This window comes from Mollisia scopiformis (assembly GCF_001500285.1).
Source record: "Mollisia scopiformis unplaced genomic scaffold LY89scaffold_44, whole genome shotgun sequence".
In the NCBI taxonomy this organism is placed as follows: domain Eukaryota; kingdom Fungi; phylum Ascomycota; class Leotiomycetes; order Helotiales; family Mollisiaceae; genus Mollisia; species Mollisia scopiformis.
In genome coordinates this window covers 103,215-126,469 of record NW_017263624.1, presented here as the reverse complement: position 1 = coordinate 126,469, position 23,255 = coordinate 103,215, and the positions used below count along the sequence as shown (strand labels likewise).

At 47.8% G+C, this 23,255-nt stretch overlaps 9 protein-coding genes across 9 annotated transcripts; 2 read left to right on the top strand and 7 right to left on the bottom strand.

Moving 5' to 3' along the window:
* Window positions 1–156: 156 nt before the first annotated feature.
* Window positions 157–2,007, bottom strand: LY89DRAFT_790573 (glycoside hydrolase family 6 protein). Its single transcript, XM_018223382.1, has 2 exons — window positions 863–2,007; window positions 157–817 (listed from the first exon to the last, which is right to left on the bottom strand). Exons 1-2 carry the CDS (start codon window positions 1,533–1,535, stop codon window positions 318–320), a joined length of 1,173 nt encoding a protein of 390 aa, XP_018060766.1. The 5' UTR covers window positions 1,536–2,007; the 3' UTR covers window positions 157–317.
* An 862-nt stretch (window positions 2,008–2,869) lies between these two features.
* On the bottom strand, window positions 2,870–7,143 carry LY89DRAFT_412163 (uncharacterized protein). The gene is made up of 8 exons (XM_018207335.1): window positions 6,813–7,143; window positions 6,410–6,767; window positions 6,336–6,362; window positions 5,898–6,288; window positions 5,524–5,852; window positions 5,401–5,476; window positions 5,201–5,354; window positions 2,870–5,152 (listed from the first exon to the last, which is right to left on the bottom strand). Exons 1-8 carry the CDS (start codon window positions 6,891–6,893, stop codon window positions 2,981–2,983), a joined length of 3,588 nt encoding a protein of 1,195 aa, XP_018060765.1. The 5' UTR covers window positions 6,894–7,143; the 3' UTR covers window positions 2,870–2,980.
* Window positions 7,144–8,099: 956 nt separating this feature from the next.
* LY89DRAFT_662194 (fumarylacetoacetate hydrolase-like protein) lies at window positions 8,100–10,133 on the bottom strand. Its single transcript, XM_018212636.1, has 2 exons — window positions 9,428–10,133; window positions 8,100–9,383 (listed from the first exon to the last, which is right to left on the bottom strand). The coding sequence occupies exons 1-2, from the start codon at window positions 10,037–10,039 to the stop codon at window positions 8,217–8,219; spliced, it is 1,779 nt and encodes a 592-aa protein (XP_018060764.1). The 5' UTR covers window positions 10,040–10,133; the 3' UTR covers window positions 8,100–8,216.
* Window positions 10,134–10,360: 227 nt separating this feature from the next.
* On the bottom strand, window positions 10,361–14,386 carry LY89DRAFT_743884 (uncharacterized protein; the record flags this gene model as incomplete). The annotated part of the gene is made up of 1 exon (XM_018220996.1): window positions 10,361–14,386. The coding sequence occupies one exon, from the start codon at window positions 14,384–14,386 to the stop codon at window positions 10,361–10,363; it is 4,026 nt and encodes a 1,341-aa protein (XP_018060763.1).
* An 841-nt stretch (window positions 14,387–15,227) lies between these two features.
* Window positions 15,228–16,674, top strand: LY89DRAFT_412136 (putative zinc binding dehydrogenase). The gene is made up of 2 exons (XM_018207334.1): window positions 15,228–15,280; window positions 15,333–16,674. Exon 2 carries the CDS (start codon window positions 15,522–15,524, stop codon window positions 16,629–16,631), a length of 1,110 nt encoding a protein of 369 aa, XP_018060762.1. The 5' UTR covers window positions 15,228–15,280; window positions 15,333–15,521; the 3' UTR covers window positions 16,632–16,674.
* Window positions 16,675–16,992: 318 nt separating this feature from the next.
* On the top strand, window positions 16,993–19,783 carry LY89DRAFT_633012 (glycogen debranching enzyme; the record flags this gene model as incomplete). Its single annotated transcript, XM_018211324.1, has 6 exons — window positions 16,993–17,314; window positions 17,362–17,456; window positions 17,505–18,452; window positions 18,497–18,566; window positions 18,610–18,698; window positions 18,745–19,783. Coding segments are annotated over exons 1-6 (2,361 nt in total), but the record flags the coding sequence as incomplete, so codon positions are not given.
* Window positions 19,784–19,844: 61 nt separating this feature from the next.
* Window positions 19,845–20,911, bottom strand: LY89DRAFT_790567 (uncharacterized protein; the record flags this gene model as incomplete). The annotated part of the gene is made up of 4 exons (XM_018223381.1): window positions 19,845–20,133; window positions 20,193–20,611; window positions 20,656–20,705; window positions 20,752–20,911. The coding sequence occupies 4 exons, from the start codon at window positions 20,909–20,911 to the stop codon at window positions 19,845–19,847; spliced, it is 918 nt and encodes a 305-aa protein (XP_018060760.1).
* Window positions 20,912–21,382: 471 nt separating this feature from the next.
* On the bottom strand, window positions 21,383–22,147 carry LY89DRAFT_726588 (uncharacterized protein; the record flags this gene model as incomplete). Its single annotated transcript, XM_018219064.1, has 4 exons — window positions 21,383–21,660; window positions 21,709–21,876; window positions 21,925–22,033; window positions 22,088–22,147. 4 exons carry the CDS (start codon window positions 22,145–22,147, stop codon window positions 21,587–21,589), a joined length of 411 nt encoding a protein of 136 aa, XP_018060759.1. The 3' UTR covers window positions 21,383–21,586.
* A 221-nt stretch (window positions 22,148–22,368) lies between these two features.
* On the bottom strand, window positions 22,369–23,217 carry LY89DRAFT_412122 (uncharacterized protein). Its single transcript, XM_018207333.1, has one exon. It carries the CDS (start codon window positions 23,113–23,115, stop codon window positions 22,591–22,593), a length of 525 nt encoding a protein of 174 aa, XP_018060758.1. The 5' UTR covers window positions 23,116–23,217; the 3' UTR covers window positions 22,369–22,590.
* Window positions 23,218–23,255: the final 38 nt, after the last annotated feature.

Sequence of the window (23,255 nt, the reverse complement as noted above, 5' to 3'; positions counted from 1 at the left end):
AAGAAGATATACTATTGCACAATTGGCTGCCTGTCAGCCTTTATGTACTATGTAAAGACAGCATGTGAAGTCAGTAGGCAAGGTAAGATGGCAGAATCTCTAGCTTTGGCTGACTTCAACAAATCATGTAAGATGGAATGAATGAGTGAGACAGTACCAAGCTTTCTGAAGTGGTTTCCCTGATCCAAAGTGACCCATTTGTATTGTAAGTTCCATTCCCTCTCGTCAATCTGCATTTGATACTACTCTTCCAGAAAGCCAAAACCAATGTGCAACTTGCACCTTAAATATTGTATCAATATCTCATACACAAGCCCTCAATGCCACCCTCGCCCCCAAGTAGGAGCCAAAGGCGGCTCAGCATTCTTCACCAAAGCCTCCACATACGCCTCCCACCACAACCCCGCAACAGGCGCTGCCTCCCCATCAATCGTCGGCCCACACGCACCATCCGACTCCCCACCCGGCTTCACCCACACAATACTATCCACCAAACTGCTGTTCGTGTTCGTCGTAGGTCGGATCCCGAATCCCGCTTCGACATTACACCAATCTCCCCACGTCGTCCTCGTATTCTGCAGTCCGCTCCGTCCTTGATCAATGATGAAGTGCGCGGGAAGAGAAACATTGGTAAGGTACGGGGCGAGACTTTCGGCGTAGTGCAGTTCGTCGTAGGAGTTGGAGTATTGGGTGTAGTTTGCGCGTGGATTGGCAATGTAGGGGTTGTAGTTTGAGACGTCTGTTGAGAAACCGCGGATCTTGGCACCGGCGGTGAAGTTTGAGGCTAGGGTGACGACTTTGGAGAATTCGGCAGCAGCTAAGAATCATTGGACATGTTGCTTGGAGAAGAGAGAATGCTCACCCAACGGCAGATTACCATCCCAACCCAACCATCCGCCGTGTGCTGCGTCAATGTACAACGCGATATTGGGAGCTTGAAGTTTAGCGATGGCGTAGGCAATTCCTTCTTCATAAGCGGATGAAGCATTCGCACACAGTGGGACATTCTGGTTCGTGATGACGTTCCCCAGACTGTCTGGCTCGAGAATGATAGCAAAGTCAAGATCCCAAGCTGCTTTCAGAGTTGCAGCATACGGATCAACGAACGAATGTTTGTACAACTCCAGCCCATTGTTTGCAAGGCTGAATTCCCCAGAGGATTCTCCAGCAGAGCAGTCTCGGTCAGGGAGGTTGTATAGAACTAGCTCGATGATCTGCTTCTTGTGCGTTTTTCGTTGTTCTTTTCGGGCTTCAGAGACAGTCTGATTGATGAGACTTAAGCCAGAGACGGTGGTGACCCGTACGAAAGTTCCTGTCTTCTGGACTGTGCGAGTTCTTGCTGCGTTCAGAGAATCGTTCTTAGCGAGGAAAGCTGCTACAGTCTGGTTGAGTTCGTTCGCGTAATTGGAATTGGCGAAGTAATGTTTTCCAACGAAAGGATTCACATCTCGATGCGCGTCTGCAGCATCTGCTGTTGGAAGAGCAGCACAAAAAGAGGTGAAGCTGAGAAGCGCGAAGACAGTAGTGATAAGCATAACGAAGACAAAGATAGAGAGAACGCTGAGCCTTGGAAATTGAATGTACCTTGGTACTTCTTAACCATTTGGACGATGAGAGACTGAAATGCGAATGGTCTCGTCTAGTTCAGGTCTATGGACCTTGCGACCGAAGTTCCGCGGCATCGCGACTCCATGCTTGGAGAAGTTATTGGATAGCACAGCTGAAAATGAAGTTAAATATACATTCGGTCGAAAATAGATCCATCCGAGCAAACAAATCTCCGAATGGAAGAATGGATCACGGCGGTGGACTTCCGGAGAGCCTCTTAGCAGTACTTTGATATTGCATGATGATCTAGATCAGATGAAGGGGGGATCATAAGTCAGAGCGGGATGGAGAGATTGAAATATATTGCTGCAGATAGCCTCGGAAGGAGGCGAAGCGGAGCGTCCTGCCGATACTTTCATCCGTGCCGTGCCATACAGCTGCGGAGAGCTCCGTAGTACTCTGAAAAACAATAAGGATCCATATTTGATAAAATTTGCTGGAAAGGATGTTTACAGACAGAGATTGGCCAAGTCAAGGAACGCCACTTGGCAGTGAATCACATCACGTGCGCCTTCTATCCGGGAAATCTTGTAATAGCACCTCCAGTTCTGAGACCTCACGTCGAGTATAGGCATCAAATTATAGAGAGATATGAGAAATAGAAGATGAGGTCGCCCTGTGAATCCTCTCGTAGGCGCTGTTTTCATCTGAAAGTGAAACCGAACATGTTCCTCGGGAATGGGGAGCTTTCCGACCCGGTATCCGCCTAAAACAATGGCAAGTTCTATATCGATATTGTACTGCTGCATTGGGAAGGCGTAAGAAGTGCGATGTGCAACAATTTCATCAACTTGAACTATCATGGAATTTCCTCTACTAGGACTAGGAGTCGAGCTGGTTCGCTTTCTGGGAAGTGGTGGTTGGTGAGAAAGTAGAGAAAGTCCGAACTTATATCGAAAGACAGACTATCAAATCCTTATGTGAAGAGTCACATTCATTTCTTATTGCACTTGCTCTGTGTTAATCGCAGATATCATTTGGGAGAATTGGAGACAATGGGTTGACTTGTTTTGTTGGTGAAGCAAAGAGGAAATTCGGCGGGGAAGATTTCTAATAATATCAGCGAGATACTATCTTCAGGGTCACCCCTCTATTTATATAGCATTGCTTGCCATCTGACAGCAGCAATTTCTTGTTGGATTGAATTATGAATCATCTCGTGTGACAATTACTCGATTTGGAAGGTGCAACAACTGCGACATGCAACAGAAACTCAAGTTGAAACGGCAAACAATATCGAAGAGGAACACAAACAATTCACCACTTCTTGCCTTCAAATTTCAAATATATACAATTCAATAAACATTAAAACTTCAAAATTGTGTGCATCCGCTGGGAAACATGACGCCTTCGCTATCGACAAAATCGCTATTTATACACTCTGTGTGGTTGCGGGAACAAATGGTAAGCTGGATCCTCCTGTAGCATAGAGATCGAACATTGCCCAACCACCGCAGAAAGCCGTTCCAGTGGATGTAGCTCCAACGGAACCACTGCAGACATCGGTGCAAGCATGTGCGCCAGTTACACTGGTCACACCAGCAGTTCCGAAATTCAAGCTGGAACCAGCATAGCACTCTCTGTGATATTCAACATAGTAGTATGGATAGTGGGTTGGAGTTGGCTTGGCTGCGAGTGACAAGACAAGAGATTCGCAGACTTGGGGAGTGATCGTGTCGTTGGCCAGTAAAAGGGGAAGAACCTTTCCATTGCTGACTTCCTGGTAACAACCCAAGTAATTATATGCACCAGTTTGAGTTGCAACGGTAACTGATGAGGACTTCGTCATTGTGACGAAGCTTGAGGTTGACTTGGTGGTGCTGGCTTTCACGCTTGAAGGGCCGACAGTCGATGAAGACTTCGAGGAGGTCGTAGATTTGACAGAGGAGGAGCTGGTTGAAAGTTTGGTAGATGATAAACTTGACGATTTGGCTGTGGAGGAGCTAGTTGAAAGCTTGGTGGATGATGAGCTTGAGGACTTGGCTGTGGAGGAACTGGATGACAGCTTTGTCGACGAAGAGCTTGAGATCTTGCTCGTGGAGCTAGTTGAAAGCTTTGTGGACGAAGAACTTGACGTTCCCTTGGTAGACGTGGAAAGCCCTGTCGAGACAATGTAAGTGCTTGTTGACTGTAAAGTCTGCTGCAGCGAGGAAGAAGCAAGTGAAGATGAAACAATCGAGGAGGTAGACATGATCGAAGAAGGCAGTGTAGAAGACGGTCTCAGGCTGCTCGATGCGCTTGAGGACCACAGTGAGGACATCGAGGAGGATCCAGTAGACGATGGTATAGAGAGCAGTGAAGAAGACGTCAGTGCTGTGACAGAGGACGATGTGAACGTCAAGAGTCCAAGCGTGGACGAAGATTGTGGTACAGATAATGAGGATGACGAGGATACAAGAGAGGATGACGACGTGGACGTTAAGAGCAGAAGCGTGGACGGGGACTGCGGTACAGGTAATGAGGATGACCAGGACACAAGAAGGGACGATGATGTTGGCGTTAAGAGCACAAGCGTAGATGAGGATTGTGCTGCAGATAGCGAGGATGAGGAGGATAGAAGAGATAATGAAGAGGGGCTCGCAGAAGATGAAGATGGAGAAGCCAACATACTTGATGAGGTGCAAGTTGTGCACGCGGCTGCAGTTCCCGTGAACATGATATCAGTGACTCCGCCATTGGTGGTGAAAGTCAATAGAGCTGACCCTACTCCCGCAACGCTTGGCGACCAATTGACAGCAATGGTAATTGTTGCGCCCGATGCAATTGTGGCTCCATTGACCGGGAAGTCCGAGGATGTAAAATCTTTTCCGATGATGGTAGAACCGCCCGGTACGACAGAATTTGAAGGAGGATTTGTTACTTTAGGATCAGTCCAGGCAAAAGAAGTCAGAACCAAAGTTCCTGCACCATCATTTGTGACCGTGAAGGTTTTGGCAACAGTCTGGCCCACAGTTGAGCTTCCGAACTCCAAAGTGTAAGGTGTGATGACAGGGAATCCACCTGAAGCAACGACCTTTCCACTGAGGGATACTGTGGTGGTAAAGCCCAGAGAGTCCACAAAACTCAAGATCGAACTCTCGGTACCAGGGACAATTTGGACGCCATCAATGACCCTCGTGTTCTCCAGAGCCGCGCTGGTAAGGTTTATGGTAACCGGGATAGTGAACGAAGAACCTGCAGCCAGAGTTCCTGTTGGCAGTCCAGAGTATTGGAAGATGTGAAGTCCAGTAGTCGCACTTTTGATTGTCATCGAGTTGGTACCAACAGTGCAGGTCAGTTGTACGACCGATGTTGTACCGTCAACCACACTTCCGAACGCAATTGAATTCGGAGCGCATTGCAACGAAGGCTCTGTGACAGTAGAAGTTCCTCCAATTGCAAGAATCTCATTGACTTCTGAGGAGTAGACAGCGGCATTTCCAAAAGCTGGACGTTGCATCTTCTGTAATCGACCAGTGGCTGGAGAGGTGATTTGGACCAAGGCACCATTGACAGGCACCGCATTGAAAGCAACGATACCATCATTGACATCGGCCATCCAGACCTAATACGAATTAATACCGTAATCCCAAACAATGTCTAGCAAACTTACAATACCACTTCCGGCTTTTCCATTCAAGCTCGTGACTGTTGGAGCTCCACGACCAGCAAAAATCATAGCAGTTTGGCCAGCAAGCGTGAAGCAAGGCACTCCTCCACACATGCCAAACGAGTACGCATACAAGGGACCGGCGGAAGGAGCGAAGCTGGACTCGTTAGATCATAAGTCTGATTCTAAACTGAAGAACTTACTAGATGTAGCCACCTTCAGCAGGGTAACTGGCTACGCCGCTGAGTAGAGCAAGTGGCTGTTGGATTGTCTGAAGAACTTGACGTGGCTTAGCATCATATCAAACATCGAACACTCAAACTTACCTCCATCTCCACCTCCAGCGGCTGTATTGAATCCTCCCAAGTTATCGGCGTTCATAACATAGATTTTTCCTGTCTTTCCTCCTGCAACGATAATGCGGTTAACACCACCACCCGAAAAGTATGGATCAAGAAGGCAAGCTCCTGATGATCCAAAATCTCTGTCTCCACCGTTCAAAGATGCGTACTCGTAGGGCGCAAAGTAATCTTGTTGGGTAAATGCGCCGTTGGCGCTCACACCAACATCAACAGTCGCTTGTTCAAGGGTGCTAATATGGGTTTTGCCACTGGCTGGAGCACCTGCAGCGTTGTCACCATTTCCGATGCCGTTGCTTTGAAATATCAGCAGAGTCTAGATATATTGGCGATTGACGTACCCAGTGACAAAGAAGACTCTGCTATTAGTGCTATCCACGGCGAGACCCGTACCGGATTGCCATATACCAGCCTTGCCTCCGTTCTGGGTCAAGATGTTAAGTGGTTGGGGACTTGGAGCACCTGGGCTTGCCATCATTGCCATCATTGCCGTAATATCGCCCGTGGTTTTGCTTATACCTAAAGCCATTCCAGTATAGTTGAAGTTGTCGCAATGTCCACCAAATCCAGCAATTATAGTATTTCCAATGACGTTCAATGATGGTCTTTGATTGAGAGTGCCTGCAATGAAGTATCTTGTTGGGTCGTTGTCGGCATTACCACTGATGATGGTCGGGAACCCAGGCACATCAGTGAGCCCTGGGAGCTGAACAGCATAAAATTTATCCTGTCCTTCATCGATGTCAGCATGATTCGATGTGAAGAGTATCTTGGCTTACCATTGATGGCACCTCCACTGCTAGCACCTGTTCCTATTAGCCTCAACTTGATGATTCAAACCTCTTGAACATACCTCCAATGTACCCCTTTGATATCAGATACATTATATTGGTGGCAGGATCGATGATAGGTGTGCTAATTATACCGATCGTGTTTGGAATATCCCCACACATGCTATCAGAGGATAGGAAGGGAGGGTCCAGTGTTCTCGAATTGATTGTCGCGCCGGATGTTGAATCAAGAATCCTGATATTGTTCTGATTGGACACAGTAATTACCTGCTCGACTGTACCACCTGGCGGAGTCCATACTAACGGTTTGGCATAGAAAGCTTCGTTGGTGTTGTAGGTCATCCTCCATTTGAGAGTATAGTTTGGAACCGCTGCAGGATCGATGTTGTGATTTGTGAGGTATCCGGAGTTTGCTGGATCCTAAGAACATTAGCACCAAAGTCTCCATCGGACATGATTGCTTACCGTATCCTGGAGGGAATCCGTAGAAGCAACTGCATTAACAGCGGGTAGGACTACCAGTCCAAGAACCTTGAACCACCTCATCTTGAACGAGTGACTGACTTAGTAACGAGTGTATTGTGTTCCCAGGAAAAGAGTGGCACAGGGAAAACTTGGCACGCGATAAAAATATGAGGAAGATAGGTCTTGCCAAGAGGATGAAGAGGAGGAAGAGGAAGAAGTATTGTTTTAAATTATGATTGATATTGCAGAAAAGCCAATGGCTCCCTTTTCAGCCTCGGAAGGCGTTCATTGAAAGCGCATGGATGTTTGCTTTTGTCTGACGGGTGGACGAAAGGTTGTTCAACAAGTGGCGTTCGCCTTTTATCTATTGGGGGTCTTGAAGGTCTGTGGTGACACTGACTCGGCGAGGATGTGAAGAGCATTCTTGTAATCGCCTGGGCAACTAGCCCTGATCAAGAACTCAAAAGATCTTTGAGAGCTCGAGGGAAAATTTGAAGCAAACCATACAGTATCTCTCGGATGCAGGAGTATTTTCCGAGACTGGGTAATCAGATAAGCATAAATGAATTGGGTAGTTGAGGCTCAGCGGCATGTCACTCTCCAGTTTTCGTTGGCATTGATCGACATATGCCCCTGAAATATTCCCGATGCAGTGACCCTCAGCTCGGAATAGATCCAGCTCGGGAAGTTTTGGAGTATCCCAGTACCCGAACATTGAATTGTGTCTTGCTTCTGCGCCATGAAGCCAAATATTAAATGAGTGACATCGACGGGCTTGTTCGGGTGGAACACCACGAGTGATCTTGATCCATAACAGAGATAAGCCACGGGATATGCAGGTCCAGGAAAGTTGATGCAAGGGCCCTGCATGCAGGCGAGAACGAAGTAGCACGTAAAGCGCCCTCAATCTTTGTTTGGGGGGATTTGGAAGAGGCAATCTTGAGTCTTTGATCAGCCATCAATTGAAAAAATTGGCGGCTGGCCACTGAATGCGATTGAGGGCTTCTCGTCAGGAATTTGTATTCTCCGAGTCGTGCACGAGCCTTCAGTTTGTTCGTTTCGGGTTGACTGGATGTGGAACACTGGAAGATAAGACGAAGAGAAAATATGAGGGAGAAAAGAAAAACAATGAACGGGAGAAATACTCGAGATTTGTTGGTCGCCTCCGTCACCCGCAGCCTAACGCCGAAGTCTGCCTAGCGCCCAAGAGTCAACCTTCCTGGAGGGAAAGCCTGTGAGTTAGCGCTGAAACCCCTATCAAGCCCCTGACTTAGCCGAGTCGATCATCCGCTGGAGATGTCATAAAGATCACTATAAGGCTTAAAGTTCTAATCGTAAATGCACCAGATGTAAGAATCTAATGCTATGGTTGGACCTCATCGAGTGTCTTTCCCTTTTCGTCATTCACTCTGACAAATAAGGCCCAATGGCATTTACTACTCCTACCAGATCCTCGAAGACATGCCAATGCCCAGTCTGCGGCAAGATTTCGATCCTAGAGTCCGGAATTTTTGAGCCGTAGTCCTCGCAGACACCAGGCGAGGATACCACGTCTTCATCACCAGTCACAATCAGCGTCTTCGCTTTGATTCCATGAATGGGGAGAGCCTCGGTCTCGTTAGCCAATGCCATACACCCCTTCGCATACCCCTCATGATCTTGGCCAAGTAGGCACATACGAACAGCGGTAATCGCAAGCAGATTCTCTGACTTGGTTTTTAATGACATTCGAGTCTCTGCAGCTGAGTCGGCTACCGGTCCCATTCCTGATTTTCTCACAGATGTAGCTCTCTCTAATCGAATAGTGCGATCAGAAGGTGACAATGGCGACGGCGTCGGTCCCAAGAGAATGAGTTTAGAAACGATCTCGGGGTGTTGGATGGCAAGCGAAAAAGCAACCAAGCATCCCATGCTGTGAGCGATGATGGTTGCTTGCCTAATTCGAGCGTGCTCAGCAAGTGCATACACGTCCGCCGCATAACTGGAGATGGAAATGACGGAAGTGGCAGAGGTTGGAGAAAGTCCATGGCCTTCGAGGTCCAGAAGATGAAGAGAATAGTGCCTGCTGAGGTTCAATTTCGAAATCAAAGGCTTGAAGTTCTCCGAACTACCCCCAAGTCCATGGATAAATATTATAGGAGAAGCTCCTGCTTTACCGCATTGATGGTAATACAGCTTCTTCGAGCCCAGGCTAGTCAGACCAACACCACCGCATGTCTTCGACAAATTGCTGACAGGGATATGGGATATGGGTGTGCTGGTTGCCGTTCCGTTCTCCGATCCGTCCCCGACGACGTTCCTCAATGTCCCAAGTCCAGTCACCGAAATCTCGATATTGTCTCCCGGCTTGAGAAACACAGGAGGCTTCTGACCAAATCCGACGCCCGCTGGTGTACCAGTAGCGATCACATCTCCAGGTTGTAAAGTAGTTCCTTCTGACAAAGTCTTGATGAGGATTGGGACAGAGAAAATCAGATCACCTGATGTAGAATCTTGACGTTTCTCGCCATTCACAGACGTCTGGACTCTTAGCGTTTTGGGAAGATAAGTCGCAGGAACGGCAATTGGGCCCTGTTTTCAATTAGACTACAGTAATATGTAATGGATATACTTACCATAGGACAGAAAGCATCTCCAGATTTGCCAATGTAGAATTGCTTGTGGTCTCTCTGTCTCTCTCGTGCTGTCACATCATTGATGATCGTGTATCCCCATACGTGATCCATAGCAGCTTCTTCACTGATCCTAAACCCACCTTTCCCTACAATCACCCCAATTTCTCCTTCATAATCCAGAGTCTGAGTGAATTCATGGTGGGGATATATCGTGTCTCCATGAGCAATGATGCTGGTGGCTCGTTTGGTGAAGATCACAGGATGAGTTGGTTGATCAACCTTGTCGCTTGAATCGTACCCAGAAGTATTGAACTCTACAGCATGTTCGAAATAGTTTTTGCCGACAGCTAGAACATCTCTGCCACTGATTGGTGGGAGCAGCTGTACGGAAGAGAGCGGTATTGTATCACCAAATGGCATGATCTGGCTTTCGCCAATCTCGATAACTTGGTACAGATTGGAGATGGGAGTACCAGATGAGAAGCTTAAGGGTTGTATGAGAGAGGCGTCCAAGAACAAGTGTCCAATTCGTGGTTCTCCCAGAGCGTTTGGATCTCTGTATGCAACATAATTCGTGAATGTTCTTTGGTCTGAAGACGTCGAGGAAGGCATCGTGAGTCCAGGCAATTGAGATATGAAAAACAAAAAGACCGAAGAGACTGGTCGATTGAACTCGAGCGATTTTCCTGATTTGATTGCGCGGTTGATTGAAGGAAGACATGAAGCTTTTGATATGCGCATAAATTTACCCCACCTTTACCCCGCCATTGCCGAAGAATCCCCGAGCCACGTCTACTATGTTTTCACTACACTTTCTTCCTCATAAAACAGAACGCAGATTTCCAAACTACAGTCTTAGATGAATTTTGTTTCAACGACATGCTTCCTGGATATATGTACAAGAAATGGTACTAAACATTCTAAACATTACTCTCACCATAAGCTCACATTCTCGACCGATGGCTCGGTATCAACTTCACCACCCTGTTTCCTCGCACTTCTTTCGCTGCTGTGGGAAGCTCTTCTTCGACCATTGCCCCATTTTCTCGATCTCCTGCTACCTTCACCTTCGTCCACCCAAAAAGATGGACCAGCATCCTCCTCGTCCGCTTTAAAGTGGTGATCATGGCTCCAAGGCCACTCAGTGAGAGACGTGTACTTAGCTGGTCTCTTTCCTTTTGGACTTTTGGGACCTTCGATTAAGAGTTGAGTCCCACCTGAATACCAAACCTCTGAAGATGCTTCGCTTGGTTCTGCCTGTTCAACAAATTCTTCACTTTTTGATCTACTATTCGATAGTCTAGGAGATAGATTTTTGGGAAGCATGATCGAAACCGGAGAAGGTTGCGGCAATTGGTATGACGCTTTTCCAAGCCCCCATAGGGGTCTCCTCTTACGGTATGAATCGTTTGATCCCGTGAAAGTCGGACGACTTCTCGCATCAGGCGTTCGTTTCTGGGGACCGACTTCATGGGAGGTTGAGTCATTACTTGACGTCGTTGATGTCGCAGAAACTTGACGAGGGCTGGCTGTTGTTGAAGGTGATCCGGATTGGTCAACGTCAACGACGTGAGGCCATGTTACATCCCACCACGTCCATCCTTTCCAACTTCCGCGATCTTCTCTGTTGGGACTAGGATTCGGAGAAGTAGTTTGAATTCCACTCCTCGCCTCCTCATACCCATGCGGTGTTAACCAACTTTTTTGAGGGACTTGTCTCATTGGCGTGAGGCTGCGAGCGCGGCTCTTTCCAGTTGTCCTTGCTGTTTCTACATCATCTGGCTTCATTCTACGAGAGCCCCATGGCACCCATCCGACCCCCAGAGCTGCTTTCTGTCCTATATCATCGTCGTCCTCGTCGATTCTAGCTGGCTGCATGACCACTGATTGTTCATGAATGACTACAGGTGCGTCTAGTTCGTGCACCCGCTCAATCATCGACTCAACTTGATCCACATGTTGTTCTGTCTCTTTGCCTTTCTTTGTGGGTGAAGGAAGTATTGAAGGAGAGGGAGCAAGAGATGATGATGCAAAGTTGTCGGATTGTGTTTGAATTGGCGCTATCAGCTTACTTCCCTCCATTTCGCTCTCACTATCCCTGGAGAATAGGGGCAAGTGTATCCATGGAACACTCCACCCAACTGGGTGATGTGGAACATTGAGCTTAAGTGGTGGGACAGCGACTCCCGGCATCTGTGAAGGTCGTTTGCCAGAAGTCCGCGAGTTGTCTACCCTCTTTCCTTTTCTCGTTCTGAGAACATCATCTGCGTTGTAAGTCATTGCTTCTGCAGTCGAGTCGTAGCCCTGGGAAGAAATCTGAATCATTTGCTCTTTCATCACCGAGCTTCGGCTAGTAGATGACATTGAATCGTTTCCAATAGCAATGTTCAGAGCTTCAGATGCGGTCAAGGTCCTGGTCTTGCTCTTCGACTGGTTGCTGGGAGAAGTCTCTTCGAAAGCAGGCAAAAGCGTGCGTCGCTCGGCGACCTGGTGTGGAACGTCAACCAAAACAAGAGGGAAAGTGAATTTTGGGAACCAGGTGAAAGGATCTAGTGAGTACTGTTTTCGGTGAGACTTTGCTTGACGAGAAGTTATTGATGTGTTTTGTGAATCGTTTATCGATTCGGTAACTATGTGCTGCCCGGCTTCTGCGGCATGAGTGGGCAAAGTTTCTAAGGAAGTTTCTGCATCTGTTGACCATCTTGTCATGGACCAGAAGCTGGATCGAGGGAGGCTCCAACCCGGTCTAGGCTCCGAAGACTTCCCATCAGCCAAGCGTTCATTCACCGAAACCGTTTTGTTATGCTCTCCTTCAAGAGACGGATCCTTTGAAGTGACTTTAGGCGTAGGCGCTACATAATGTCCAGTGGAGCTGGGAACAACCCAGAAAGATGGCGTCCTCTCCACCCGAGCAAGAGTCACTTCTTCACGCTCCACTTGCGAGAGCAGTGAACTTGTATCCGAAGCTTCTTCTCGCTGACGAGTTCGCCTTTCAGACCTCCAGCTCCCAGAAGGCCATGCAAATGCACTTGGGAATGGCAATTTCCACAGCGAATTAAGTACTCGTATATCTGGTATCATGTCCGAAGTCGCTCCAGTCTCGCTGACAATGTTACCCTCACTGCTCTGATTGGCGATCGCCTCATCTTGAGCAGCCAATGTTCCATAAGTCAAGAACTTCCAGAACTTACGTCCCTGCTTCATATTTGGAACAGTTGGTGTTGTGACTTCGATTGGCGGTGCGGCTGCAGGATTCTGGTCTCCATGCAGTTCTGCTTGCTGTGTCATCATGGGTAATGATTGAGTTCGCCGCCAAACAGGAAAAGTAAGCCGTGGTAGCGTCCATAGGGCTAAGGAGGCTCTTTGCCCTTCATTCTGCTCACTCTCTTGCACATCTGCCACAAATCCTGTCGCAATTTCTCGAGACCCTTCAATATCGCCGACTTTTTTGCGCGATGTGAAGGTTGGAAATCTAAATGATGGAAGTCTCCAAGATCCTGGAGATCCAAGGCTCCCGACATGGGACTGAGTTCGTTGCAGTAATGGCTCCATTTCTCCTTCTCCCGAAGTGTTCCTCCGACTGGAGTTGAAGATCTCCCTGCCTCCACGAGAGAACAATCGTCGACTTGTATGGAATCTTGGGAATGACACATAGTCATGAGCTCGTGTGTTTACGTTTTCACACCCAATATCATGCTCGTCAGTGGCAATTCCATCCCCACGTTCACGTGCTTGATGGAGTTGATTCTTCTTCGATAATGCGGATCTCCAATCGAGTAGAACGAGTGACAAGGCGGCTGTCGATGCAGAAGTGACGGCACAGAGCGCGAGAAAGAGTATTCCAGGAATATAGACCATCTGGTATAAGAGCTCTTGCGTTTCTGCTCCTACATCTTCGGCCGAACCTGCAGGAATGGCTTTGTAACCAAGCACGTTGGAAAGTAAAGTGGAAGCGAGAGCTGAGGATAGCAGCAATACAGCTAGCAGTACCAGTCTTGGATTTGACGTTCTCATAAAACCAAGAAGCTTGCTCAAGTTGAAAATCCCAGTCTCCTCATTGGGAACTTCATTTGTGTGGTCGATCTTTGGCGAAAGCTTCCTGCCAGTCTTGAACCAAACAAAGTTTGCGACCCCGATGAATACTGGTGCTATGACTGCTCCAGCGGCAAAGTCGACCCCTTTCGCTTGAGTAAGTGAGAGTCCTTCTGGTAGGTGGAAGAATGCAAGCCAAGCTTTGGAAGGTAGTGGGAGTGCGACTGCCGTGAAGATCTCAACTCCATGCCAGTTCATCGAGTGTGCCAGGTAGCATGTGATGCCAATGAGGATGACAATGAAACAGCACCAGACTGTCAAAGCTAGGATGATGACCCAAACTGGGGCTCCCTCTTCACCGGAAAGTTCCTCGATCTCAGTCTGGTTATCTAAAGCAGCACCGATTGCTACTGTGACGGCTATGGTTTCCAGTGGTTCTTCGTCAATGATCGCACTTTCATCTGGAATTCCCTCGTCTTGAATCACTGTCGCGATGGCGTGTTTTCCCGTGCTATCAACTAGGTCCCACACTTCGACCTCGGTTAGTGGTGCATCAGTTCCTTGGGGACTTGAATGGATCGGTCCAACTTCTTCGGTTGCATCTATGATTGGAACTTGCTCGATATCATTGCTCGCTTCTGCGTTTCCTTCGGGAGCAGGATTCTGGTGATCATGTGAGATATGTGAAAGATCGTACCAGATCTCCGATTCCTCATCTTGATCGATTTGCTGCCTTGATGGGCTAGATATCGTAGACTGGTGTAGTATTTGCTCGCTGGGATCTGACGTTTCCTCAACAATCTCAGCGGCAGCAATGATGGAATGTATCTTGGTGATGGTCTCAGTGTCAGAAAACGGCGTTATCTGTTGATCAGGCTCTGATATGCTTCGCGTCGCTGTATGTCCGAACGATGAGGATTCATCCATTGTAGTGATGGCAAGCCCAAGTCCCGGGTGGCCTGGAGGCTAGCAAGGGCACGGCATGATACTAGGGATGAAGAAAAATGGAGTTGACGTTGCAACAAATTAGCCGCACCATATTGCTTTTGCCCTGTGCAATCAAATGCAAGACATACATGTAAATGGTGCCCAAAATCTCACTCATGAGACATTGTCGATTGTGGCTTCCGCACAATCACGGGATTGTTCCTCAAATTTAAGCGAGACTCCCCTATTCAAGCTTTGGGAGCGAGAGTGATGTGAGACTGAATGTTGATTTCAGAATATTACCACAGAAATCAGATTAATCATCGGCTCCAATTGCATACCCATCGTGCAGTATGGGTAAGTAATTTCTTCAGTCGCAATCTGAACATGGCCTAAGAAACAAGACTGGGACGGACCAGCGAGCATGGTTGAGATAAGGAACATTCTGGAGGGGAGGCTTTTTTGTGTGTTCGTTTCGTCCATTCGAGACGTCTGAAGTTTGATTATGTGAAGACATCAAGAACATGAATACGAAAAACTAGCTCTTATAATCCTCAATTTCGTCTTGTGTTAGTTTCTCACTCCGAACGATTTCGTCCGCATGTAAAATTGTCCTTCCTAATAACCCAGAAAACAGTGAATTCTCAACAGAATATATATGCAGACGTGCATATGATCTCATTTCAACAATTAGAACTACACCTTCTCTTAGAATCATGTATTGTGAACGATCAGTCCGCGACGTAACCAGAAGATGTGAAGTGAGGTGGGGTCGACCTCTCGGCTATTTAAGGGGTTCTCCAGAAGCCAACCAGTTACAATGGTGCGCTAAAATCAGGGGCTAAACTGTACTGCTTTAACACCGAATATTTACAAATCTGTTCTCCGACTGCGGTGAGTGTCAGTATAATTAATTGTCATCATTTAGGTTGCTTATCACCGTCAGTGCGCTGAGTAATTATCGCTAATTCTGAGTCATATACCATCACTCCAAACCACTGGTTTCTCACATAATCAGATTTACTTGATACGATTGTCCCACCAACTCAAATTGATCACTATACGCACAACTTCTCAACCGAATACTCCCAAGGTATATTGCTGTACCCCGCTCACAAAATCGCCAATTCTCAAAATGTACGAGATTTGCGTCCAGTCTCTCAGGCCGGTGAAGACTGTGGCAATTAAATCTCCCATACCGACTCCTGGTCCGAACCAAGTCTGCATTAAGGTTATTGCAACATCTTCTAACCCTAAGGACTGGCAAGTCCCTGCTATCTTCCCTGAGCGATGTGCAAATGAAGGCGACGATATCGCAGGAGTCGTTCATGCAGTGGGTGCCGAAGTCCAAGAATTTCGGTTGGGTGATCGTGTCGCTGGCTTTCATCGCATGTTAGAACCTCATGGAAGCTATGCCGAGTATGCAATCGAGCCAGAAGTTTCAACTTTCCATCTGCCACCCAACATATCCTTCGAGGCTGGTTCTACAATCCCGCTTACAGCAATGACTGCTGCTATTGCGCTGTTTCAGCATCTAATGCTTCCTCTGCCGTGGCAAACCCTTCACGAAAGCATGCCGAAGTACGGCGCTTTATTGATATATGGTGCCGGAAGTGCTGTTGGAGCATGGGCTTTGAAATTGGCAAAGCTTGTCAAAGAAAACAAGAGTTTGGGAGTCGGACCTATCATTGCTGTTGCCGGGACAAGCTCGCTGGAACTGGTTGAAAGTTTTAAGGCTGCTGACTATATCGTTGACTATAAGCAAGGCACAGTTGTTGCAGACGTGAGGAAGATTTTGGAGAAGGAAGGGAAGGAACTCCGTCATGCGTTCGACGCCATTTCGCACAGCGATACCAAGACTTGGGAGAATGTCTTCCCTTGCTTAGCGAAAAAAGGTACGGTTTGGATGAATATGACTGATCCGTCTGAGGAGTCTGTGGTATGGCCATCAAACATGGTGGTCAGTCGAGTGTATGTGTCAGGAGCTTATGGCGAGCATGATCCTGATGGATATCGGAATCGGGAAGATGCAATTCTGGACGGAGAATTTTCCTACTGCATGTATAGATACATTGCACGGCAATTAAAGCAAGGGAGAGTGACTCCTCACCCGTATGTGGTGCTAGAAAAGGGGCTCGAGTCTGTGGCCAAAGGACTTCAATTATTGTATGATGGAAAAGTCCATGGGAAGAAGTTGGTGTATCGTGTTGCTGATACTCCCCACCTCGAAGAATATCATGTTTGAGGCAAGTCAATTGGGATACCTTCATGAAAGCCCATTCAGGCTTCAGCTACCTGCAAAAGGCAGACCGGAGGGCTTGAATCCCGAATTCACTGCCATCGTCCGCCCTCAAACTCACAAACGTGAGCTGATTTGATTTTCCTGACATACATTGCAGCGGTGAAAATTCGGGTCAGTACTATCCTGTATATTAGGAATAATGAGAAGAGAAGTTTGAGGCGATTCGACCTCGTCACGTGGCTCGTAGATCGAGGATGCAGGAGGCTTCGCTTGGACCTTCCAGAAACTTTTCCCCACTCACGACTTCGGATGGCTTTCCAACTTTCTGTTCTTCCCCGCATTCTAATCCGCACTCTCCACAAAACTTCCCTCCATTTGAAGAACACAGCAAGTCAGACATGGCCGGTGACGGATCGTCTTGGCAATGGCGAAAAGCCAGCAAGAAACGTTGCATATTCACGTCCCGTCTCGAATGACGTCGACCCCACATATTTTCAGGAACATATTTGAAGCCTTGTTCAACATGCATCCTTGTACTTTGTTGCGCTCTAATATATCTTCCAGCAATGATCATGAATATGGGTCATTGGCTCTTGACATTGTTCTTCTCAAGCCTAGCTCTAGGACAGAATGCACAAAACGAAAGTCTTCAAGCATGCGGGGATGCTTACTATTACCCCTCAAAGGTACGCAACTTCTTCACGATTACCGACTCGTTTCTCACTGCTTCAAGTATACATGTTATGACACAAACTTCCTTTGCCCAGTACTGTCGGGACAACCGACGTTGAGATGCGGACCTGACTGCTACCTTCCAAGCATGTACTCGTGAGTCGCATCTCTGGCCTCTCGACTTGCAAGACTTATGATTCTCAGCTGCACCAACGACCACCTTGTCTATCCTCCCTCCAATAGTAGTAGCAGCACTTCCTCGAATTGTTCCACGGAGGCGCGGACATTACATCTCAGCTCACCACCATACGAAAACTATTTCTACTCTGATTGTAATTCGGCAACTCAGGTAGTTGTCACATCTCCACAACCAGACAGCGACTTAACACTTATCTCCCCAAGACTTATTGTGGCTTGGCCAGCTGGAAATAGTGGCATAGTCCTTTACTTTCAACCAGAGAATGGCGTGAACGGAACCTTAGGCATTCAACTCCTTAATTCCACTTCCAGCACCCCACTTGGCCAAATTTTCGACGATGGTAACGGCGGTAATGCAACCGTTGGGATCTCGACAGAGATTGAATTCAACAGCTCGGCTGTCCTTTCTGTGGCCATTCTCGGGAGCATCAGAACCATCCGAGATTTCACTGAAGGACCCAGTTTGCTCCGCCCTGATATACAAGATGCAGTGAAGTATTCCAGTGCTCAGGATCGAGTGGAGGTCAGCAGACTGTGGCTTGATAATGTCACAACCACGTCAATCTCTTTCATCAGCGGTGGCAATCAAACTGTCCAGTTGAATAATAGCACAGTAACGTTTGAAGCGGGAACATACACATTCAACGCATCCTTCGATTATCCTCAATTAACCCAGTTGACTCCACAGGAAGTACTGAGCCCTGCCTCAGCGAATCTGATCACCCAATCTCCCATGCAGACGGAATCTTTGTCATCTCTCTCATACACATCCAAGCTCACAGCCGGTGCTTGGCGCTTCCTGACATATTTTGGAAGAGACTCGATGATTTCAGCTCTACTTCTCGAGCCAGTCCTAAGCGAGGGAAAAGGAGGGGCAATCGAGGCTGTCATTGCAGGTGTTCTCGAGAGAATCAACAGAACCGATGGATCTGTGTGCCACGAAGAGACGATTGGGTAAACTTCTCAAGACATACATTGTGTCCTGCTAACTTCCATAGTGACTATGCAACTTGGATGAATTTACAAAATAACATCACGAGTACGGCACCGTTGTGCGACTACAAAATGGTAAGCATGCATGCCAAAAGGAGAACTCCACTAACATATCTAGATCGATTCGGATTACTACTTGCCAGTTCTGATGGATCGATACTTCCTACAGAACCCAACGGGTTCAGCTCGAACTCCGGACTTCCTCAGGTATAGTTCTCCTCCTCGATTGGGAGAATCGACTAACAAGTTACAGCACAACAGCGTCCTTCTTCCCAGAGAATTCAAATCTGACATATCTCGATCTCGCCAAGATCAACGCAAACAAGATCGTCACCCTCGCCGCACCATTCGCCGCTCCAGGGAACCAAACAATAGACAACCTCATGCATCTGAAAGACGGACAGATCGTGGGAGAATGGCGAGATAGTACCTATGGTATCGGAGGTGGACGGATCCCCTTCGATGTGAACACTGCCCTCACACCCGCAGCTCTCCGATCCATCGCTTCTCTATCCCGAGGCGGAATTCTAGATTTCAACGCCACCCTGATAGACTCCTACGCCCAAGTATGGGAAGATTCCACCCTCCAGTTTTTCGAAATCAACATTCCCCTCTCCTCAGCAAAATCTCTCCTCCAGACCTACGCCAACACATCCGGAACCCCAAGTCTAGACCCCCAAACCTCATTCCTCGACGCAGACGTCACGTTCCACGCCCTCTCTCTAGACGGAAATGACAACCTCTCCCAAGTAGCAGTCATGAACACCGATTCCTGCTTCCGGCACTTCCTACTCAACACCACGAATCAAGCCCAACTAACCTCGTTCCTCAACTCCACCGCTACCAACATCCGTCGTCGATTCCCCGCCGGTCTGATGACGGACGTCGGTATGCTTGTTGCGAATCCCGCTTATGGAGGAGGTCCAATCTACGCCGCGAACTGGACGACGTCCGCTTATCACGGGACGGTGGTCTGGTCATGGCAACTCGCCATGATGGGCCGTGGCCTTGAACTCCAGCTCGCGCGATGCAATTCGAGCTCCATTCCGGAGTTTTGCGGGACAGGTGTGTATGCCAATGTGAAGGAAGCGTATAATGTGCTTTGGGATAGTATTGAGGCGAATGAGGAGCATTTGAGCATCGAGGTTTGGAGCTGGACTTATGGGAATGGGACGTTTGAGTATATTGATCTGGGGGCACTGCCTCCGCCGCCGGGAACGGGGGCAACGGAGAGTGATATTGTGCAGTTGTGGAGTTTGACGTTTTTGGCTGTGACGAGGGATGAGGGGCTTAGATGATGTATATTGTACATAATCTCGAAAATCATCACCTCATTCGAGAATTTCACAATGTTCACCTCCTCCATCTCCTCGCGACTGTTGCATTCGCAGCACTCGCTGTCCCAGCGCTCAAACTAACGCAACCACCCGTACTATCCTCCTCGAAAATGCCACCATAAATGACGCCCTCATTAATGCCGCTCTCCTGGAATCCCTGCTTTGTGATATCCGTCAGATTGTCCCCCGTCGGTTTCTTCAGGGCCCCGAAATGGAATTGTCCCTGTCCACTGATATCATTGAAGACTGGTTCTGTGACATTCGCGAGTGGGGTATTATCCGTGGAGTAAAGGACTTGTGTCGTACTGGATCGATTGCAGTTAGCACGATAGAAGTGACAAGAAAAAGAAAATAGGGGAAATACTTTTTATCAAAATCCAACACCACCCCAAAATTATGCCACGTATCCTGCGCAAAACTGACATTAAAAAGATTATCCACCGGATCCTGATTAACATTCCCCTGCAACACCAAAAGATCCGGATTTTGGCCCACCGGTTGGCCCGAAATCGTGCCAGTCTTCAGGACGAACTGATTAGTGCTGAAGGCCGCATCTTCGAGAAAGACGAGCTGGTACTCGTGGCTGAGGTTGAAGGGGCGCGCGGTGTCTTTGCGGAGGGAGAAGTGGAGGGTTTTGAGACCGAGCGTGGATGGATCAGTGCCGTTGTTTGAGGCGGGCTGCAGTTCGGCGCGGCGGAATCCGGTTTGGATGTTTGTGGCGGAGGGGGCGAAGATGGAGGCGTCTGAGAGGGTTACTTCGACGGGGATGGTGTTTGTGTCGAACTGTGATGTTAGATTTGGATGATAGATTCGAAGTGGAGATGTACCAATGATCCGGTGATGTTTGGGAGTTGGACGACTTGGCTCATTGTGAGATCTGGAATTGTGAGCAGGAGTACTAATCTCATAAATAGTTGACTCACTCTGCCCAAAAACAAATTTCGTGCCAAAGGGACTGGTATCCAAGTCAAAAGAAGCGGGCGTACTGCCAGCAGGGACTCGTCCATCGAACTGCAAAGGACAATTTTGAGCCATGGCAACTGTAGCCATTGCCAGAGAAGTAAAAGCGAATTTCAAACCCATTGTAAATGAATGTCGATCATTAAATAATGAGATAAATGAGCGTGAAATGAATGAATGATGTCTGCAGAACCAGCGCAGCTAAGAACAACCATCATATATAAGTACCGAGCTCTCGGACGACGGAAAGCGCCTCCTTTCCGATACCAAGATCTTAGTCGTCCCATCTTCATGTCTGGGGAAAGTCTAATTGAAAACGAACGCCCGCGAGAAGTTTAATGCTCCATCATGACACCAGTTTCATCGGATAGAGTTGTGATGACACAGAAGCCAAAGCTAAGCAAGCGAGTCGCTTCACTAGAACTGCTGGGGATTGAATGTGAGTGCATGGGGTAAAGCGGGGCTTTCCTGGTTAAATGGTGGGCACTTCCAAGACCAACGAACCCAGGAAACGCAAATTCGGAATCGGATGCAGGAACGAATTTTCAGACCGACTTGGCCGAAACCATGCTTGTTTCATACTGCGATATTTGAGTTCAGTAGAAAAATTAACCTCGTATTCCATCTATGCGAAGAGACAAAATATAAATGTGCTGTGGTCCCAAGGTCAAATTACTCCTGAGCCTTTTCATCCCCCAAGCCATCGCGCTCCCCAAAAGTATCGGATCCAATACCTCAGCAGGCCTTCGGAATTGAAATATGCAAGACAGGCCGCCGACATTGTTATTAATTTTAACTTCAGCCCCGATATATCGTAGATGTGATAGTGACCACTTTGGGCCCTGAGCTGTTTTGGCACTGGAAGTAGTACGCTGCTGCTGTCAGCATCAATTCTCGGAAGAATAGGTATCGGCACTTACGATTCGAAGAAACGCAGCTCGCTCCGGCAGTGCAATATGTACATCCATTCCATCCTTGACCTCCACACTGATAATACAGTGGAATAGGGCAGGTAGTAACTGCGGTCGTGGCTGGTGGACCCACTGTGACGACCACCACCGATGTTGATGTTATTGTTGGTTGTTGCGCTGCTGTGGGTTGGTCATCGCAATCATCAACATTGGAACAGGACGTACTTGGAGGAGGTGCAGAAACAGTAACAAAAGTGGTTTTCGTAGAAGTTGATAGTGGGGTTACCGTCACCGTCACGACTGTGATTGTATTTGTAACAGTAACAATGACTTGCTAAAGTTGACTGTATTAGGCTTGTCAAAGCAATACTATGGTGTCAGTGCTTACTGCGGCAACCGAGTTCGTCAGAGCCAGAACAGCGGCAATAGCAAGCTTGGAGAAAAACATGTCGGCGGTGCTTGCGAAGAACACAGAGTATTGTGTGATGCTTGGAGTTAGGATAAGGGTGGATCAGAAGAGGAGGGATGCCACGTCTTTATATATCATAATCAATACAATCAGTGTCCATCTCATCAATTCCATTTCATCCCATCTCAACAATCTCTGGCATGCATATGAAAATCCCAGCTTATTCTGGACCACTTGGGTGCAGGACCAAACTCTGGGTAAGTCGGTAAAGGGCAGCAGGTACGGATTGTAATTGTTGACATGACGCTGTGGGATCAGAATTCCCGCTGCTCGCCGAACGTGTCTTTTGTTTGGTACGCCACCAGACTGGTCGATGATTGTGTAATTTACACCTCTATGTAAATTTACCATGACCTGATAGAGGCATTTAGCCAGGCCGAGAGACTTATGTACGGGGTAACAGAGATACATTGCTAGCCTATTCAAGCCAGATTGGGAAATATTGAATATGGAAATGCAGTTGGTGGGAATGTCCGTCGGCCATATTGCGTACTCGTTCTGCACCTCATTGTTCGAGACTCAAATTTTGAGCTCGACGAGTTGCACCTGCATGAGACGGGATCGGACGCACCCAGCGTTGGGACGGTATGCACGAAAATGTCCGACGCATCAGATATCCACATATAGCCTAGATGCGAGAAATCCTCAATTATCGCAACAATATAGAAATCCTTAAACAGCAAGCCACCAACTTTATATGCTCCCAAAAATAAAAATGGCACGAAGAGTGCGACCGGCATCCCGTCCGGAAATCCGTGACTTGACGAGACGTGCAGGAATATTGCAGTTGGTATAGCTCCGTATTGTATGTACAGTCGAGCAAAGTAAGAAGCATAGATAGGAAAATATAATGGTTGAAGGGAGCCGCCTTGGCGGTACTTCTCGCCTGACCCGTACCTGTCTAAGTTTCGAGTAGAAATGACAAAGGCGTTGGCCAGATGACCCATAGCATATAGTAGGACAATAATAGTTTCGCGACCAAGGCAGATGATATTGAGGCTCGGAGATAGGGAAGCAGACAGAAGGAGAATGATGAATGAAATGTATGCAGTCGACAACACGGGCTGATACGTTCGTTACTCGAAGA

Bases quoted from the DNA above. Each gene is read 5' to 3' on its own strand.
- LY89DRAFT_790573 (XM_018223382.1), bottom strand. From the start codon at position 1,535: ATGCTTATCACTACTGTCTTCGCGCTTCTCAGCTTCACCTCTTTTTGT. The intron at 818-862 runs GTGAGCATTCTC...AATGATTCTTAG, and splicing joins GGATGGTAATCTGCCGTTGG to CTGCTGCCGAATTCTCCAAA.
- LY89DRAFT_412163 (XM_018207335.1), bottom strand. From the start codon at position 6,893: ATGAGGTGGTTCAAGGTTCTTGGACTGGTAGTCCTACCCGCTGTTAAT. The intron at 5,477-5,523 runs GTAAGTTTGAGT...AGCCACGTCAAG, and splicing joins CGCTGGAGGTGGAGATGGAG to TTCTTCAGACAATCCAACAG. The intron at 5,355-5,400 runs GTAAGTTCTTCA...TAACGAGTCCAG, and splicing joins GCTGAAGGTGGCTACATCTA to CTTCGCTCCTTCCGCCGGTC.
- LY89DRAFT_662194 (XM_018212636.1), bottom strand. From the start codon at position 10,039: ATGCCTTCCTCGACGTCTTCAGACCAAAGAACATTCACGAATTATGTT. The intron at 9,384-9,427 runs GTAAGTATATCC...AATTGAAAACAG, and splicing joins GAGATGCTTTCTGTCCTATG to GGCCCAATTGCCGTTCCTGC.
- LY89DRAFT_412136 (XM_018207334.1), top strand. From the start codon at position 15,522: ATGTACGAGATTTGCGTCCAGTCTCTCAGGCCGGTGAAGACTGTGGCA.
- LY89DRAFT_412122 (XM_018207333.1), bottom strand. From the start codon at position 23,115: ATGGGTCATCTGGCCAACGCCTTTGTCATTTCTACTCGAAACTTAGAC.